Below are 15,648 nucleotides of genomic sequence, written 5' to 3' on the forward strand. Positions count from 1 at the left end.
GAACAGAAAAAAATAATCATTTTTTTCATTGAGTTACATGTACTGCGTACTAGAGAGGCCATCGCTACTGCACTATTTGTAACACTAGTTACAGTCAATCATCTCAAACTATTTTTTTTTTTGTTATATTGATTGGTTTTAATTGATAAGTTTATTCATATTTTTTTAATAAGATAAACAATATTTATTTGTTACATTGATTGGTTATAATTTTTATGTAATAAGAGGCAGAATATCTACAAAGTGTATGTATGACTCACTAGCCGCCCCGCGCCGCCGCGCTTGTCCTCTCTATAATAATACCTCAATGTTTTATTTTTATTTTGAAATAAATCTCAAAACAAATTACCTGAGGGTAATAACAACCCGGCTTCTCTCGCCTCGTCGAACTTCTGTTCCAATAGTGCCAACTTTTGCGCCGGCACGAGTTCCTTCTTCTTCAAGTCTTGTCTTAATCTTTCACCTGTAATAATAAATACAAATAAATAAATATTTCAGGACAATTTTCACACACGGCACGTTCTGATCCCATACTAAGCTTTCGCTTGTGTTAAACCAGATGGCTGATAAACATGCATGCATGGACGTATAAAAAAAGACGGACGGAGTATCGCCTACACATTGAGTGAAGCCTAGTAATGGCGGCGACACATCCATGTGTTTGTGCCAGGTTGATTACCAGATGCAATAAAATTACCCCACACTTTAGTATTTTTATTTTTCAATTTGTTATACTTTTTATGTGTACTCTAACTATTAGAACCTATGCATAAATACAATTACTATATTTTAGCTTTGACGAATCAACCACTGGACTCGAAACCAAAGGAAAATGTATGAAAACTTGTTCAACCAATAAGGGGCGGGGAGGAGAAGTAATGTCTCCTTAATTATTATTAAATAAATAAAATGTCAGTTTATAACCAAACAAATAGGAAACATGCTTCATACGATTTCAGTATACATAAATATGAAATTTTCAAATTAACTGCCTTATAACAAAATGTCGAAGACAGTGTTAATTGGCTGTGATATTTTTTTAAATATGGTTGCTATATGTATAAGGGTTAGCATAGTATACATGTTTTTGTGAGAAGAAAATGCAAAAACAAATTTGCATTTTGTATCAAATTATTTTATCGTAATTTTAAAATTAATTAACTTTACATGCTTTACATCAACTCCCCGACTTTTGGGAGAATGAAATTTTGAAATAATGGCAACACTATGGCAACAGCTGTCCTGATGACAATGGCGGCTGTATTTTTTTTTTTTAATTTTGCCGTAATAATTTTGTCATTAAAACATAAAAGAAATAACTTGCTTCCGTGTGGAATGTAATCCCCTGTGTTTTGTTATTTAAAATTATGTGACGTTACGTTTTGTTAATGTGACGGGACATGTTGTTACGTGACATGTTGTGACGTGTTGATACCTGACGTGTTGTTACGTGACGTGACGTGTTAAGTGCGTGACGTCGAGCCTTCTGTCACAAGCCTATTTCTATTGTGTGTGTATGTATGTCTGTGTATACTCACCGACATGCCGGTAAACATCCACTAGTAGTAACTGAGCGGCGTCCCTCACAGCACCGTTGGGATCTGCTACGAGTGCAGCGAGCGCAGGCACAGCCGCGCGTAACTGTAGTTCTGCGGCGCCGTGCCTGTAACGTATGAGATTATATATATAAACTAGCTTTCCGCCCGCGGCTTCGCCCGCGTTTTCAGAGAAAACCTCACATAGTTCCCTTTCCCGTGGGATTTCCGGGATAAAACCTATCTATCTCTCAAGTTGGATCGAACTGCACATGGTGTGCGAATTTTATTATAATCGGTTAAGTGGTTTAGGAGTCCATTGAGGACAAACATTGTGACACGAGATTTATATAATATATTAAGATCTCGTGTCACAATGTTTGTCCTCAATCCTAAACCACTTAACCGATTATAATAATATTCGCACACCATGTGCAGTTCGATCCAACTTGAGAGATAGGATAGTTTAAACATGTAGGTACCACGGGCGAAGCCGGGGCGGACCGCTAGTAAGATTATATAGTTACTTGTTAAAATAGTTTCCATGCAGAGTGGAGTAGATTGTTTATTGAAGACATTTAAATACAAAATCGAGTAAATCATATAGCTGCGCATCCATACAAATAAACCAACTAATCACAAACATTTACCGCGCGTTAACAGTGCGTTAACCGCACGTATATAAAGAGCCATTACAACTACAACTGAAGTATGCGTGAATAAATGACTGGTAGTATTTATTCACTTATCAGAAGCTCGTGAAACGGAAGCTGAGCCAGACAGACGAGCGTTAACCGCGCGTTTAACGCACTATTATCACAACTCACGTATGCAAAAACGCCGCTATACACTTCAACGCTTCATCCCTAGCGTGTGCCGCTTTATGCTGTAAGGCGAGCTACAGACGAGCGTTAACAGCGCGTCTAACGCACCTTACGAGCGTTAACCGCACTATAACCGCGCGTTTAACGCACTATTATCACAACTTACGTATGCAACAGCGCCGCTATACACTTCAACGCCTCCTCCCTAGCGTGCGCCGCTTTATGCTGTAAGGCTGGCGTCAGACGAGCGAGTAAAGCGCGCGGTGCGGCCGCTCTACACTCGCCGAGTGTTGTGAGGCAGGCGCGCGCTGATACGCGAACGCCCTCTTTTGTGTCCGCTAGTCTGTAATTGGAATTGAACAATTAATGTGTCTATTTGATAAATAATTTGAAAATGCATGTAATACAATATTTCAAATATTTTATTAGCTGATGACGCATAAATAATTAGCTAATATACAATTATAGATGAACTTATAACTTAACTAGCAATGCCCTGCGGTTTCACCCGCATAGATAGCGATATCGTGCCTACGATATCGGCCTGCTCGAACAGTATACCTACTATTTTCTGTAGATTGACTCTTTTAAAAATCCGTTATATCTTTTGAATGGAATATCCAATTCTTTTCATTTAAAAAGTATTTTGCTGGTATTGAAACAGTCTATAAGAAAACATCATTTAATGGGATAAGGATTAATATATGTGTATGGATAACATGGTTTGATTACTGTCGGCACTTCTATTTACTTTGAAAACGTAAAAAAGTTGTTGTAGTAACATAACTACTGAAGATGGACATATGGTATCGCGGACTTTCTTGTAGATATTGATCCATTCTATAATACCGTAGAACATTTTTTTATTCTATCTTCCATAGATTCCGCAGCGCACGCGATGACAGAACTTTTATTGAGGAATTTTTTACACCTTGGGTTACTTTATTGCATTTTTGGTAAGGATCTCTATTTTTTTTCAAAATGCAATATAGCCTATGTTGCTCAGTGAAGATGCAGCTTTCTAATGGTGAAAGAATTTTTGAAATCGGTCCAGTAGTTTATGCGTGAAAACCATACATACATACATACATACATACTTACAAACTTTTCCTCTTTATAATATTAGTATAGATAGATACATATTATAAATCCATACTAATATTATAAATGCGACATTAACTCTGTCTGTCTGTATGTTACTCAATCACGCCTTAATTACTGAACCAATTTGCATGAAATTTTGTATAGAGATATTTTGATACCCGAGAAAGGACATAGGATAGGTTTTATCCCGGAAATCCCACGGGAACGGTAAAGTATAAAGTCACCATGTTTACTAAGGTTGTTTATAAAGCACATTTACCTGCATGACAATAAAATAAATATATCATCTGTGGTTGAACCCCAACATAAAGTTGTAACATTTATGAATCATTAATTTTTAACTGAGTCATTCATAAGTCATATTATATGCCTAAAAATGATTTGCATAATTCATATAAACTAGACCATTTTTTCGTTCACAATTTTCAACGGGGATTTACTAAAAGAAACGGAACTTTTTAACCCGATTTGTAACAGCAGTGAATATCTATACATACTAATATTATAAAGCTGAATAGTTTGTTTGTTTGAACGCGCTAATCTCGGGAATTACTGGTACGATTTGAAAAAATTTTTCGGTGTTAGATAGCCCATTTATCGAGGAGGCTATATATCTTTACGCTACGGCAAACAGGAGTGGAGCCACGGGGGTGAAACCGCGCGGAGCAGCTAGTATAATATAAGAGGTTCGAATTTCTAACTTCGTATGTTCGTAAGAGACTAATCTTTGCAATAGAATAATAATAATTGCAATATCGATCAAGCCCATACACCTTTTTATTCATGTATATTTTTACAAGTATCTATGGATTCATTTTTATAAACAGTTAGCCCAGGATTTTTCCTGAATAGGCTATATTCAGGAAAATCCTGGGCAAGCGCCTATGACAATATATTTAACAAGAATATTATAAAGGGAACATACTTGTTTATTATTTATACATAATTCATATGCCAATATAAAACAATAGCAAGGAAAATGACTCATTTAACGCCCCATCGGGATTATGACTGCCATTTCCTATTCGAGCATCTTGCATCGTAAAATAAATTATGTGTGACAAAAAATCAATTTGGCTATGGTTTTGATTGTGCCAATTTATGGGTATATGCATAATTTGAAAAAAAAAAGATGTACAAGACTTTAAATATCATTTTCATCCATCATGATAAATCCAAATCTCTCATTATGATGTGTCACTGTTTCATGCTGCTTCGAGGAATTTTTACATATAACTCATACAAATTAAAGCCTTTTAACTGCTCTAAATCTCGTTTAGGCCGTTATGGGCCCTCTTCACAATGGGCAGTGTTGGCGAGTAGAGGCAATCACGATAATGTGTGCCTATGTCTATGATCGGCCGTCATTGTAGATGTTTATAGTTTATACATAATTGCCGTTATGGCCGCAAACACTGACGATCATTTGTTGGGCCAACGCTGTGTATTGTGAAGGGAGCCTTTTAATCCTCACTTTTTACCAATCATCATCATCATCACCAGCCCATATACGTTCCCACTGCTGGGAGCACTATGCACTATGAGAATACAGGCCATAAACCACCACACTGGCCAAGTGCGGGTTGGCGGATGACATTTGCTATCGAACTTTTGATTTTTCGACATATCGGTTCGCTCACGATGTTTTACTTTTACCCACCTGTCAATAATATGCGGCAGCACGGTGGGCACATAATGCGAGAACTCCGGTCCCATGCGCTCCGCGACCGCGCACAGCACCTCCAAACCGTTTTGGGCTACCTGGAATATTATGAAGGATATATTAATAAAAATTTTGACAATATAAGTAGAAATCGTATTTTGATGTGGACGGAGTTTTAATTAAGTAAAGAAATAAGTACTGTGTTATTTTTCAAAGTTTTCATGAAAACAAATATTTCATATTCCAACATTTATTATAATTACGAAATTATAAATATAATTCAGGTGATAAGTTAATACTTAGCGACGCAGACAAATTAACCTAGTATGTAGTAATTCAAACTCAAACTCAAACTCAAACATTTATTTATTCAATTAGACTTCTTCTAGAAGCACTTTTGAAACGTCGTTAAGTACATATTTTTAACATTTACCACCGATTCGGAAAGCAGTATCTACGGAGAAGAATCGGCAAGAAACTCCATAGTTGCTCTTTTTAATCATGTCAGATTTACAATTTTACAAATTACATAATATGTAATATCATAATATGCCAAAGAACTGTCCTGTGGTTTTTACGCGACAACCCTCCATGGGTTTTTATCTTCCATATATTCCTTAATACTGTAATAGGCTCTCTTGACAAGTACATTTTTTATATAAGATTTAAATTTAGAACTACTAAACTCTTTAATATTATGAGGAATTCTGTTGTAAAAGCGTATACCTTGGCCCATAAATGAATTTTTAACTTTAGCTAGCCGGAATAATGGCATTTCAATTTTATTTCTGTTTCTTGTGTCATAACAATGTCTATCTCCTACTTTTGTGTGTAAGTAAGCGTTATTATGTACATATAAAATATTATTAAATATATACTGCGACGGTACAGTAAGGATACCAGTATTCTTAAAGAGATCTCTTAGTGAGTCTCGAGCACGCAAATTATATACAGAGCGTATGGCTCTTTTCTGTAATATAAATATAGTTTCTATATCTGCAGCCCTGCCCCATAGCAGAATTCCATAGGACATTATGCTATGAAAGTAGCTAAAGTAAACCAATCTAGCCGTTTCTTCATCGGTGAGATGCCTTATTCTTCTAACTGCATATGCAGCTGAGCTGAGCTTAGCAGCGGTGGTGGTGACATGGGCCCCCCATTGAAGCTTCTCATCCAATGTCAAACCAAGAAAAACAGTCGATTCCACAGGGTTTAATACCTCCCCGTTTAAAATAATATTCCTTTTCACCTTTTTTACATTTGGGAGGATAAATTCTACACAATTTGTTTTTTTTGTATTTAATAGTAAATTATTAGCATTAAACCAATTGGATATGCGTAAAAGAGCAGAGTTTACTTCGTCAACATTTGTGTCATGTCTATCCACATTAAAAATTAATGAGGTGTCATCTGCAAACAGTACTATTTCACACATATCCTGCAAATAATAAGGTAGGTCATTAATATACACTAAGAACAAAAACGGTCCTAAGATAGATCCCTGCGGAACACCTATGTTAATCGGCGCACCGCGAGATTTCTCTCCATTAACGACAACGGTTTGTACCCTGTTCTGAAGATATGAAGCTATGAGATCCTGAGCTAAACCTTTGATACCATAAAAATTTAGTTTCCGTAATAGAGTGGAATGTTCTACACAGTCGAAAGCCTTAGAAAGGTCGCAGAATATCCCCAAAGCATTCTTTGAATTTTCCCATGCTTTGTATATATGTGACAAAAGAGCTACTCCGGCATCAGTGGTAGAGCGCCCCTTTGTGAATCCATACTGTTTGGCGTGCAGTAAACCATTTGATGCAAAATGACTATTTAATTGGTTTAAAATTAGTTTCTCGAGGACTTTGCTCAAAGTTGGTAATATGGAAATTGGCCTATAGTTATTACTGTCTTCTTGGTCACCACTTTTAAATAAAGGAATAACTTTGCTAAACTTTAGTAAATCAGGGAATATACCACAGTCGCAACACTGATTAAATATAAACGCTAGTTGATTGGCAATGTTTTCTATGATATTATTTACTAAATTTACAGACATACCCCAGAGATCACATGTTTTTTTTAAATTTAATGTTTTAAAAGTTTTAACAATTTCATCAGCAGTCACGTGTCGCAATTCAAATAATTTGTTACACTCAGCAACGTGATCCCTCAATAAAGACTCTGCAAGCGCTGAAGACGAATTTAAATTCTTAGTTAAACTAGCAGGGACACTTCTAAAGAAATCTTCAAAAGCAAGCGCAACATCAGCACTTTTGTCAATGACCCTACCAGAGTTGACAAGTTTTATGGTACTATCGTTTGATCGGATTTTGCCCAATTCACCATTAATAATTGTCCAAACCGTTTTAACTTTATTGTCAGAGTTGCGTATTTTGTCTCTGATATACAAACTCTTGGCAGTGAAACAAACTTTTTTAAATGTTTTTGAATAATTTCTAACATAACTAAGAAATGACAAGTCTTTGTTATATTGTTTCATACCATATAACTCGTAAAGAACGTTCCTGCATCTGTGTATACTAGGAGTTGCCCATTGGCTGAATGGTAAATCCTTGTTAATAGTTAAAGATTTAATTTTAAATATTTTTTCATATTCACTATGAATGAACTTAAAAAGATTTGTAAACATTTCACAAGGATTTTTATGAAAGGATTGATTATTCAGGTCAGGTAGTTTATTATCAATATTATTTCTAAATGTATGAATGCCTTTTCTAGTTATAGGCCTAACATTAATTCTTTTAAATGTAGGTATGCAATCCCATTCAAAAACTACTTTCTGGCCACAGTGATCCGAAGTTAGCGTGTTGAGAATATATTTTTCTAAACATTTGCAATCACAGTATATATTATCAATACAAGTTGCAGAAGTAGGTGTTATTCGTGTGGGCTCATCAAAAAGTTTATACAGATTAAATGAATGAAACAAATTAACTATTCGTGTTGCCGTTTGTGTGTGTGAAAGTAAATCAATATTAAAATCACCACATACTATTACCTTCTTTTTACTCCTGCCTAAACGCTTTAATATTTCTTCCATGACTGTCTCAAACAAATTGTAGTCACTGGAAGGAGGTCTGTATACGCAAACAATAATGTAACGCTCAAGCTCAACACAGGACAGTTCAATGGTGCGTTCTACAGAAAGGCTAACAATGTCAGTTCGTTCCTTGCATTTTAAACTATTGTGTACAAAAATAAGAGAACCTCCATGAATAGCATTTGTCCTAAAGTATATACTTTTTAATTTATAATTATCAATATTTATTAACAACTGACATTGTTTAAGCCAATGTTCTGTTACACAAAATATTTTAATTCTATTATGATTTAAAAATAATTCTATTTCTAATAATTTGCTAGCCAAGCCTTGAATATTTTGATGTACAATAGAAAAAGGCTGCTTAGCTGTTGTCTTACATACTAGTTTAAATCTAGCTTAGGGCTAGTTTGTCTATCAACACTTAACCTAGGTTGATGTATATAATTACTACTACATAAAATTATAGTAGATCGATGGTCTGCTACTGAACATGTATCAGACTGGTTAATAATTTTATATGCTATTAACATAGCAAGTTCTCTCTTATATCTAGATGGCAGATACACTGTATTCTTTGTCAAACAAAAAGATTTTGTACAAGAATTTATGTCAAAATATATAAATGCATCACTATGATGATTTGTTAAATTATATAATTTTAAATTAATATTATAGATAAATTTGTTTTGATTTTGTGTCAAACCAGGCAAATATGGCAATGTACACAACATAAATTTGCATTTTGTCTCACTACTAATTTTCAACATTTTTTGAAATCCTATATCAATGTCATGTTTTTTTAAATTAAAACTATCTCCGTATAATATAATAACAATACTATTTTCCTTAAAACTAAAATTATCTAACGAATTCATGATATATGTAAATGAACTATTAGGAGTGCAAAAATTGGTTACTTTATGCCCTAAGTTGTTAAGCAAAGCGCCAAATCCCTGACCTATATTATCTGACAACACAACAATTTCCTGCATGGAAAGATGATAATGTTTGAAATTCACAAGTAAATTTGTAAATTTTTGACCAATACAAGGCTACGTTATTCCTTTGTGGCAGGCATTTTATATTTTAGTATGGTGTTTATTTTCAAATCAATTCATAGTGGTCTTTTATTCATTTTTCTCATCACATAATATTATATCTCCTATTTATGAGTATACAACCAAAATATGTGCAAACAGAATTACTATTTCTATAGTGATTCGTTATTTTATACAAATTTTCATTTTGTTTTCACACTCTTAGTTAACCTCCTGTATATCCACGTACGATGACGTCACATTACTCACTAAAACAACAACAACTCGTGTTTTTGAATCACAATGCAGGAAGCGATGCTTATTGCCCAATGGTACGGTAACACTGATCTATCTTGATGTCTTGAGATGTCCGCAAATTATTGAGGTCTTATTCTGATATTGCCGAAACGATATCGTAATGGTTTCGTTATACTTTGAATTCAATTGGAATATAATACGGATATCTCTCTCTTTTTTACACGCATTTCTTAGTTAGGATATTAACAGCATAGGTTTTTTTATCTACAGACAAGATTGTGAAATCAATTTTATGGTTTACTAATACGCTAGCCTGTTATCACAAAATCAAGTAGTCTAACACAACACTCACATTTTATATTTATCTTTATATTTCAAGAAAATAATATTATGAAAAATAAGTTTACCAACGAATTTCAATTTCAAAACAGAAATTCTTTAATATTATAATTGTCGACTCTACATTCCACCCGTTCAATGAAATATCAAACACTATCTAGTATCACTAGTAATAATTAATTAATAAATTTTCGTCTCTATCACTAGTAATAATTAATAAATTTCGTCTCAATTCAGAATAACGACGCGCACGCATTCAAGCGGACACGCGCAGGCCCATTGTGAATTAGACTGTGTATGATGCATGTCATATTCTATTGTTAGACGGTAAGGAAGTTATTATGAGATTTTAGAATTGTTTATATCTTAATCTTAATCTTAATACTATTATAAAGGCGAAAGTTTGTATGGATGTATGGATGTATGGATGAATGGATGTATGGATGTTTGTTACTCTTTCACGTAAAAACTACTGAACCGATTACAATGAAATTTAGCACACATATAGAGGGTAACTTGGATTAACACATAGGATAGGTTTTATCCCGAAAATCCCACGGGAACGGGAACTATGCGGGTTTTCCTTTGAAAACGCGGGCGAAGCCGCGGGCGGAAATCTAGTATGTATTAATATAATTTATTAACTTATCGGATTATACATGATTATACATTAACGGGTTAAATCTTACATTTCGTACAGTTTTTATTAATTGCAAGTTGGAGCGGTAAAGACTTCCGACTTAGAGCGGGCTTCTTTCAGCTTGCATGAATTAAAATTATCGATTTATTAATATGAAATGTATCATTATTAAAATCAGTCGGGAAATTAATAATTATCGAGTTAATCGTACATAAAATCATTCACTTCATAATAATATAGTTTACATATTTAAAACACGATTTGAAGAATATTTTGGATATATTATATTGCAACAAAAATCTTTCCTATATTCAAAACAGATGAGACTTTCGATGAACACTTTCTCTTTCTTTACTCTATCACACCTTATAGTTGCCCCTCTCTGCGCACAAGCGCGACGAACCGTTCGCCGAGCTGCTCGACGCACAGCTAGACAACACCACCCACCAAGCAATTATTGTTCTCACCTTAAAGTTACCACCGTTGAGCCAAGCAACAAGCGAGTCGAGCAAGGGAGCGGCAATCTCGTGCGTGATCTCCTCACGGCGAACAAGCGCGACCAGCCGCTCGCCGAGCTGCTGGCGCATGCGCAGGTCCGGCTTGCCGAGAAGCGGCAGCGCGTCCTCTAGCGTCGCCGGTTGCGGGTAGTGCGCCATCTGTAGTGGTAATGAAGAATAAAAATCACTTGACGAAGTAACTTGCTAACTTATATCGAAGGGAAAAAGTAGTGATCCTAATTTAATCTGACAAATAACGAAGTTACGATCGCACCAGGTTAGTATAAGAAATAGGAATTAAGCTTCATCCTAATAATATTACTTATAAACGCGATTGCTTGTAATAATTTATATTTTAAATACATATTTGTTACTCTTTCACTCGAAAACAACTGATTGGATCTGTATGAAATTTGATATAGGATTACATAAATTACTTTTCATGCGGGTACCACGCGAGTTACGCCGCGGGTTTCATCTTGTATAGGTACCTAATTATATAGATAGTTTGAAGAAGATTTTACAGTATTAAAGAATTTCTGTGACGATTGACGAGCAGTCATCGTATAAGTATTGGCCGATTAAGGGCCGATTTTTCAATGCTTGAATAAAACTTATCCGTCCAATAAAGTATTACACGATAATACTAAAATGTCACGTAAACTGTCAAATACGGGCAATTAGAATACGTTTTTAAAATGGCAGTTTTGTACATTATTCGACGAATAAGTTTTATCCAAGCATTGAAAAATCGGCCCTAAGAAGAGCTGGAACGTCAACACATTTAAACATTGCACATGTGTAGTGTCTGTGAAGACGCGCGTGGCGTGACGTCATACTGCATACGCATCAAGAAAAGTCTGTCTGTCTCTCTCGCGCGCAGACTAGCTTATGAGGGTGAGGGGGACAATTATTGTTTTTATGTTGCAATTGTTTATAAATACAGGGTGATGTAATTAAAACAAAGACGTTAGGTATATCTACTAAAATAACTATATTCGACGAGATACTTCGCGGCACGCGGATAAGAATATTTTTTTACTTTACCTAGGTTAATTAATTATGGAATCATTTTAATAAGTTTTGTAAACAAAATGTAAACGCCGTAAGTAAAAATTTTCATACATAGCTGAACAATACAGCTTTTATTGTAATGTAGCCTTATCTCCTTACGTGCTAGGGTTTCGCTTGTATTGTTTCTTGTGAGTGAGCGCACGTGTTATTTGTATTGTTTATATCGTTATTTTGAATATGACATGAAATTTAATTATTATTTGATAATTGAATGATTAATCAATACTATATTACAATTGATTATGAGAATAAATAATTATGTTCATCGATTGAGTTAATTCTAAATTGTAATTTTACATATAAATTATGAGAACTTTTATAATTATATTTATCTACAACGCACTCATTTTACAATTCAAGTCTACAATAATTAAACTAGAGTCGCATTTATTTTTGAACATACTGTATAGTAAAATTGCATATGTGTGAGTACTGTGAAGAAGCCAGCTTTCCTTAATCGGCCAGTATGTGTCCGTAATATTATTATGAAGGTAAAGTTAATGATAGCTCATAAAAATGTTTACAAATAATGCGTTCAACATAATTTAGCCGCAGATATCGGTGTTGTCGACAAAGGAGGAGGCGGGCAGACTACTCCATTGTCGAGGAATCTGAGCGGTATACAGTATACCAAGACGCTAAGAAGGTTCTTAGAGAGTCCATAGCGACCGCTAAGGAGAGGGCATGGGCCGAATTGCTGGAGACACTGAGCCTTGACCCCTGGGGGCGTCCCTACAGGCTGGTCATGAATAAACTACGGCCTTGGGCTCCACCATTAACAGCTAGGTTGGAGCTGGCACTGCTTAGAAAGGTGGTGTCTTCACTCTTCCCGGGTCGAAATGCAACGGAGCACTCGGACCGATGCAGTGACCAAGGTGACCTAGCCTGCGCGGGACCTATTCCGGACGTGTCCCTAACCGAATTAGATATGGCGGTACAACGCCTGAAAAGGAAATCTACCGCCCCGGGGCCCGATGGCGTGCATGGAAGAGTGTGGTCACTTGCCCTCTCACAAGGATTGGCCCAACGATTCTGCGAACTACTGACAGAATGTTTTAAGAACGGAAGGTTCCCAGAACGATGGAAGGTGGGTCGACTTGTTCTACTAAAAAAGAGTGGCAAACCGGCTGATTCACCATCAGCCTATAGGCCAATTGTTCTGTTGGACGAAGCTGGCAAGCTCCTTGAGCGTATCATATCCAACCGTATCCAAAACCATCTGGCGCAAACAGGACCGGACCTTGATGAAGCCCAATATGGCTTTAGGCGTAGGCGGAGTACAGTAGACGCCATAGCCCGCCTGCGAGATATAAGTGAAGAGTGTGTTTCCCAGGGTGGGGTTGCACTGGCAGTATCTTTGGATATCTCCAATGCGTTTAACACTTTGCCCTGGGACAAAATCCTAGACGGTCTTGCTCAACATCATCTACCGCTCTATCTCCGACGCATCATCCGTTCATATCTTGGTGGACGCAAAATTATCTTTCCCGGTCAACATGGCTGGGGTAGTCATAGGGTTGCATGCGGTGTTCCACAGGGTTCTGTTTTGGGACCTCTTCTGTGGAACATCGGATACAACCACGTGCTTCGAGGAGTGCTGCCGCAAGGCGTTAGCGCCATCTGTTACGCCGATGATACTCTAGTCGTGTCTACTGGCCGGGACTATAGGGAGGCGCGACTACGAGCTACGGCTGGGGTGGCACAGGTGGTCGCCAAAATCAAAAGTCTTGGGCTAAAAGTAGCACTTGAGAAATCGGAGGCTATATGGTTTCACGGCCATCGGAGGGCTCCACCAACCGGGGAAGATATTGTGGTGAGTGGGGTGCCCATCCGGATTGGGTCCAGGCTGAAATACCTCGGTCTGGTACTCGATCCGCGATGGACATTCCAAGCTCACTTTTCGGCACTGGCTACAAAGCTCAGCACCACGGCAGCGGCTCTCTGCCGCATTATGCCGAATATTGCAGGGCCGAGCGGAGCATGTCGCCGACTCTTTGCTGGAGTTATGCGCTCACAGGCGCTGTACGGGTGCCCGGTATGGGCGGACAAGCTTTTAACGCGCAATACTATTGTGCTGAGGCGGTCGCAGCGAGTGATAGCCATAAGGGTTGCAAGGGCGTATCGCACTGTTTCGTATGATGCGGTGTGTGTTATAGCCGGAACTGCACCCTGGCACCTCGAAGCGGCCGCCCTGGCGGATGTCTACTGGCGTAGAGCGGAAGCAAGAGGGAGGGGCTTAGAGCTGACCTCCGAAACGCTCGATGCCTGGAAGCAGGAAGCTCGAGACGCGGTGTTCCGAGAATGGAGTCGGGAACTGAACGCATCGTGCGTGGGGGCCTGGACTCTCAGCGCGATAAGCCCGGTGCTAAGAGAGTGGGTAGAGAGAGGGTGGGGGGCACTCAGCTACCGACTTGTGCAGGTCCTGTCGGGGCATGGATGCTTCGGCAGCTACCTGCATAGGATTGGACGTGAACCGGCCCCCTCTTGCCACCACTGCAGCAGCCAATTAGACACGGCCCTACATACGTTAGTCGAGTGTCCAGCCTGGACATCCGAAAGAAGGTCGCTCGAGGGCTTGCTGGGAGCGAACAACAATCTAACCCTGCATGACCTTGTGAAGATGATGGTCGCTGATGACGCGAAATGGGGGATGGTCGCAGCCTTCTGCGAAACCATAATGAAGGCGAAAGAAGATGCGGAGAGGGCCCGGGAAAATGACCCAGCGGCGGATCCTCTGCGTCGACGGAGACCTGGTAGACGGAGGCGTCAGTATGTCCAACGTCTGCCCTGAAACAAGAGCTAACAACTAAGCACAGGGGGAGGTTTACGTAGAGACGAGCATACTGCAGATATGCTCGCTGCAAGTAAACCGGCCCCCCCCTGCGACAGAGGGTGGATAGCCCGGCAATAGGGCAGCGTTATCATTATGCGATACCGTCGCCTATTGCCAAATTAGGGGCTTGGGCGAGTCGCCCAGTTGCGGCACTCACCACGTAGGCGGCAGGGGTACAAGGCCTGGCTGTTAACCCCTGTCGCCGAAGATGAACGGTGGCCACCGTTGGGTTTTAGTGGGTATGGCTTCATGCGAGTCCCACATACCCCCTCGGGCAGTAAAACTGTAGAGGGGGATGCGTAAATGCATTTCCCAACGATAAAAAAAAAAAAAAAAAAAAAAAAAAAAAAAAAAAAAAAAAAAAAAAAGATATCGGTGTTGTCGAAAACGAACGGCGTTCGTTTGTTTACACGCAATCGAAAACATCGTTGCAGTTGGTGTGTCTACCTTTCTACCTATTTTATTTTTATTTGTGATCGTAGGTATCTATTTCTCTGTACTTTTATAGGTATTTATCGGTCACTTATTGCATCCACTTTTTACAACTTACGTACCTACCTATCCATTTAAACAGTTTATATCATAAATTCGAATTTATACAATATGCATGACTTCGACGTATATTTTTTCGTAAAAAAACGTACTTGACACTGTATCTGCACCCACATACGCTCACTGTATCTAAAGCCTTACGCAGACATCGACACGTATTGATGAGAAGAGTAGGTAGTTTTATTAGTGTTATCAAAAAATTATCACACCTTCGCAAAAGAGCATTGTCTT

At 38.0% G+C, this 15,648-nt stretch overlaps 1 protein-coding gene across 1 annotated transcript in view; it reads right to left on the bottom strand.

Annotated features, from left to right (window-relative positions):
* The window catches only part of chb (CLIP-associating protein), a 57,594-nt gene that overhangs the window by 40,532 nt on the left and 1,414 nt on the right, over positions 1-15,648 (bottom strand). The window contains exons 2-6 of the mRNA XM_090117558.1: positions 10,929-11,117; positions 5,124-5,224; positions 2,526-2,702; positions 1,539-1,663; positions 350-463 (exon numbers count right to left, since the gene is read on the bottom strand). Coding sequence (XP_089973684.1) covers positions 350-463; positions 1,539-1,663; positions 2,526-2,702; positions 5,124-5,224; positions 10,929-11,117 — 706 coding nt within the window. The remainder of the gene's footprint in view (positions 1-349; positions 464-1,538; positions 1,664-2,525; positions 2,703-5,123; positions 5,225-10,928; positions 11,118-15,648) is intronic.

The sequence above is a fragment of the Colias eurytheme genome, chromosome 28 (genome assembly GCF_061535395.1).
Source record: "Colias eurytheme isolate Ceu_HAF_F1 chromosome 28, ilColEury1 Martin Lab GWU primary, whole genome shotgun sequence".
Lineage (NCBI taxonomy): Eukaryota > Metazoa > Arthropoda > Insecta > Lepidoptera > Pieridae > Colias > Colias eurytheme.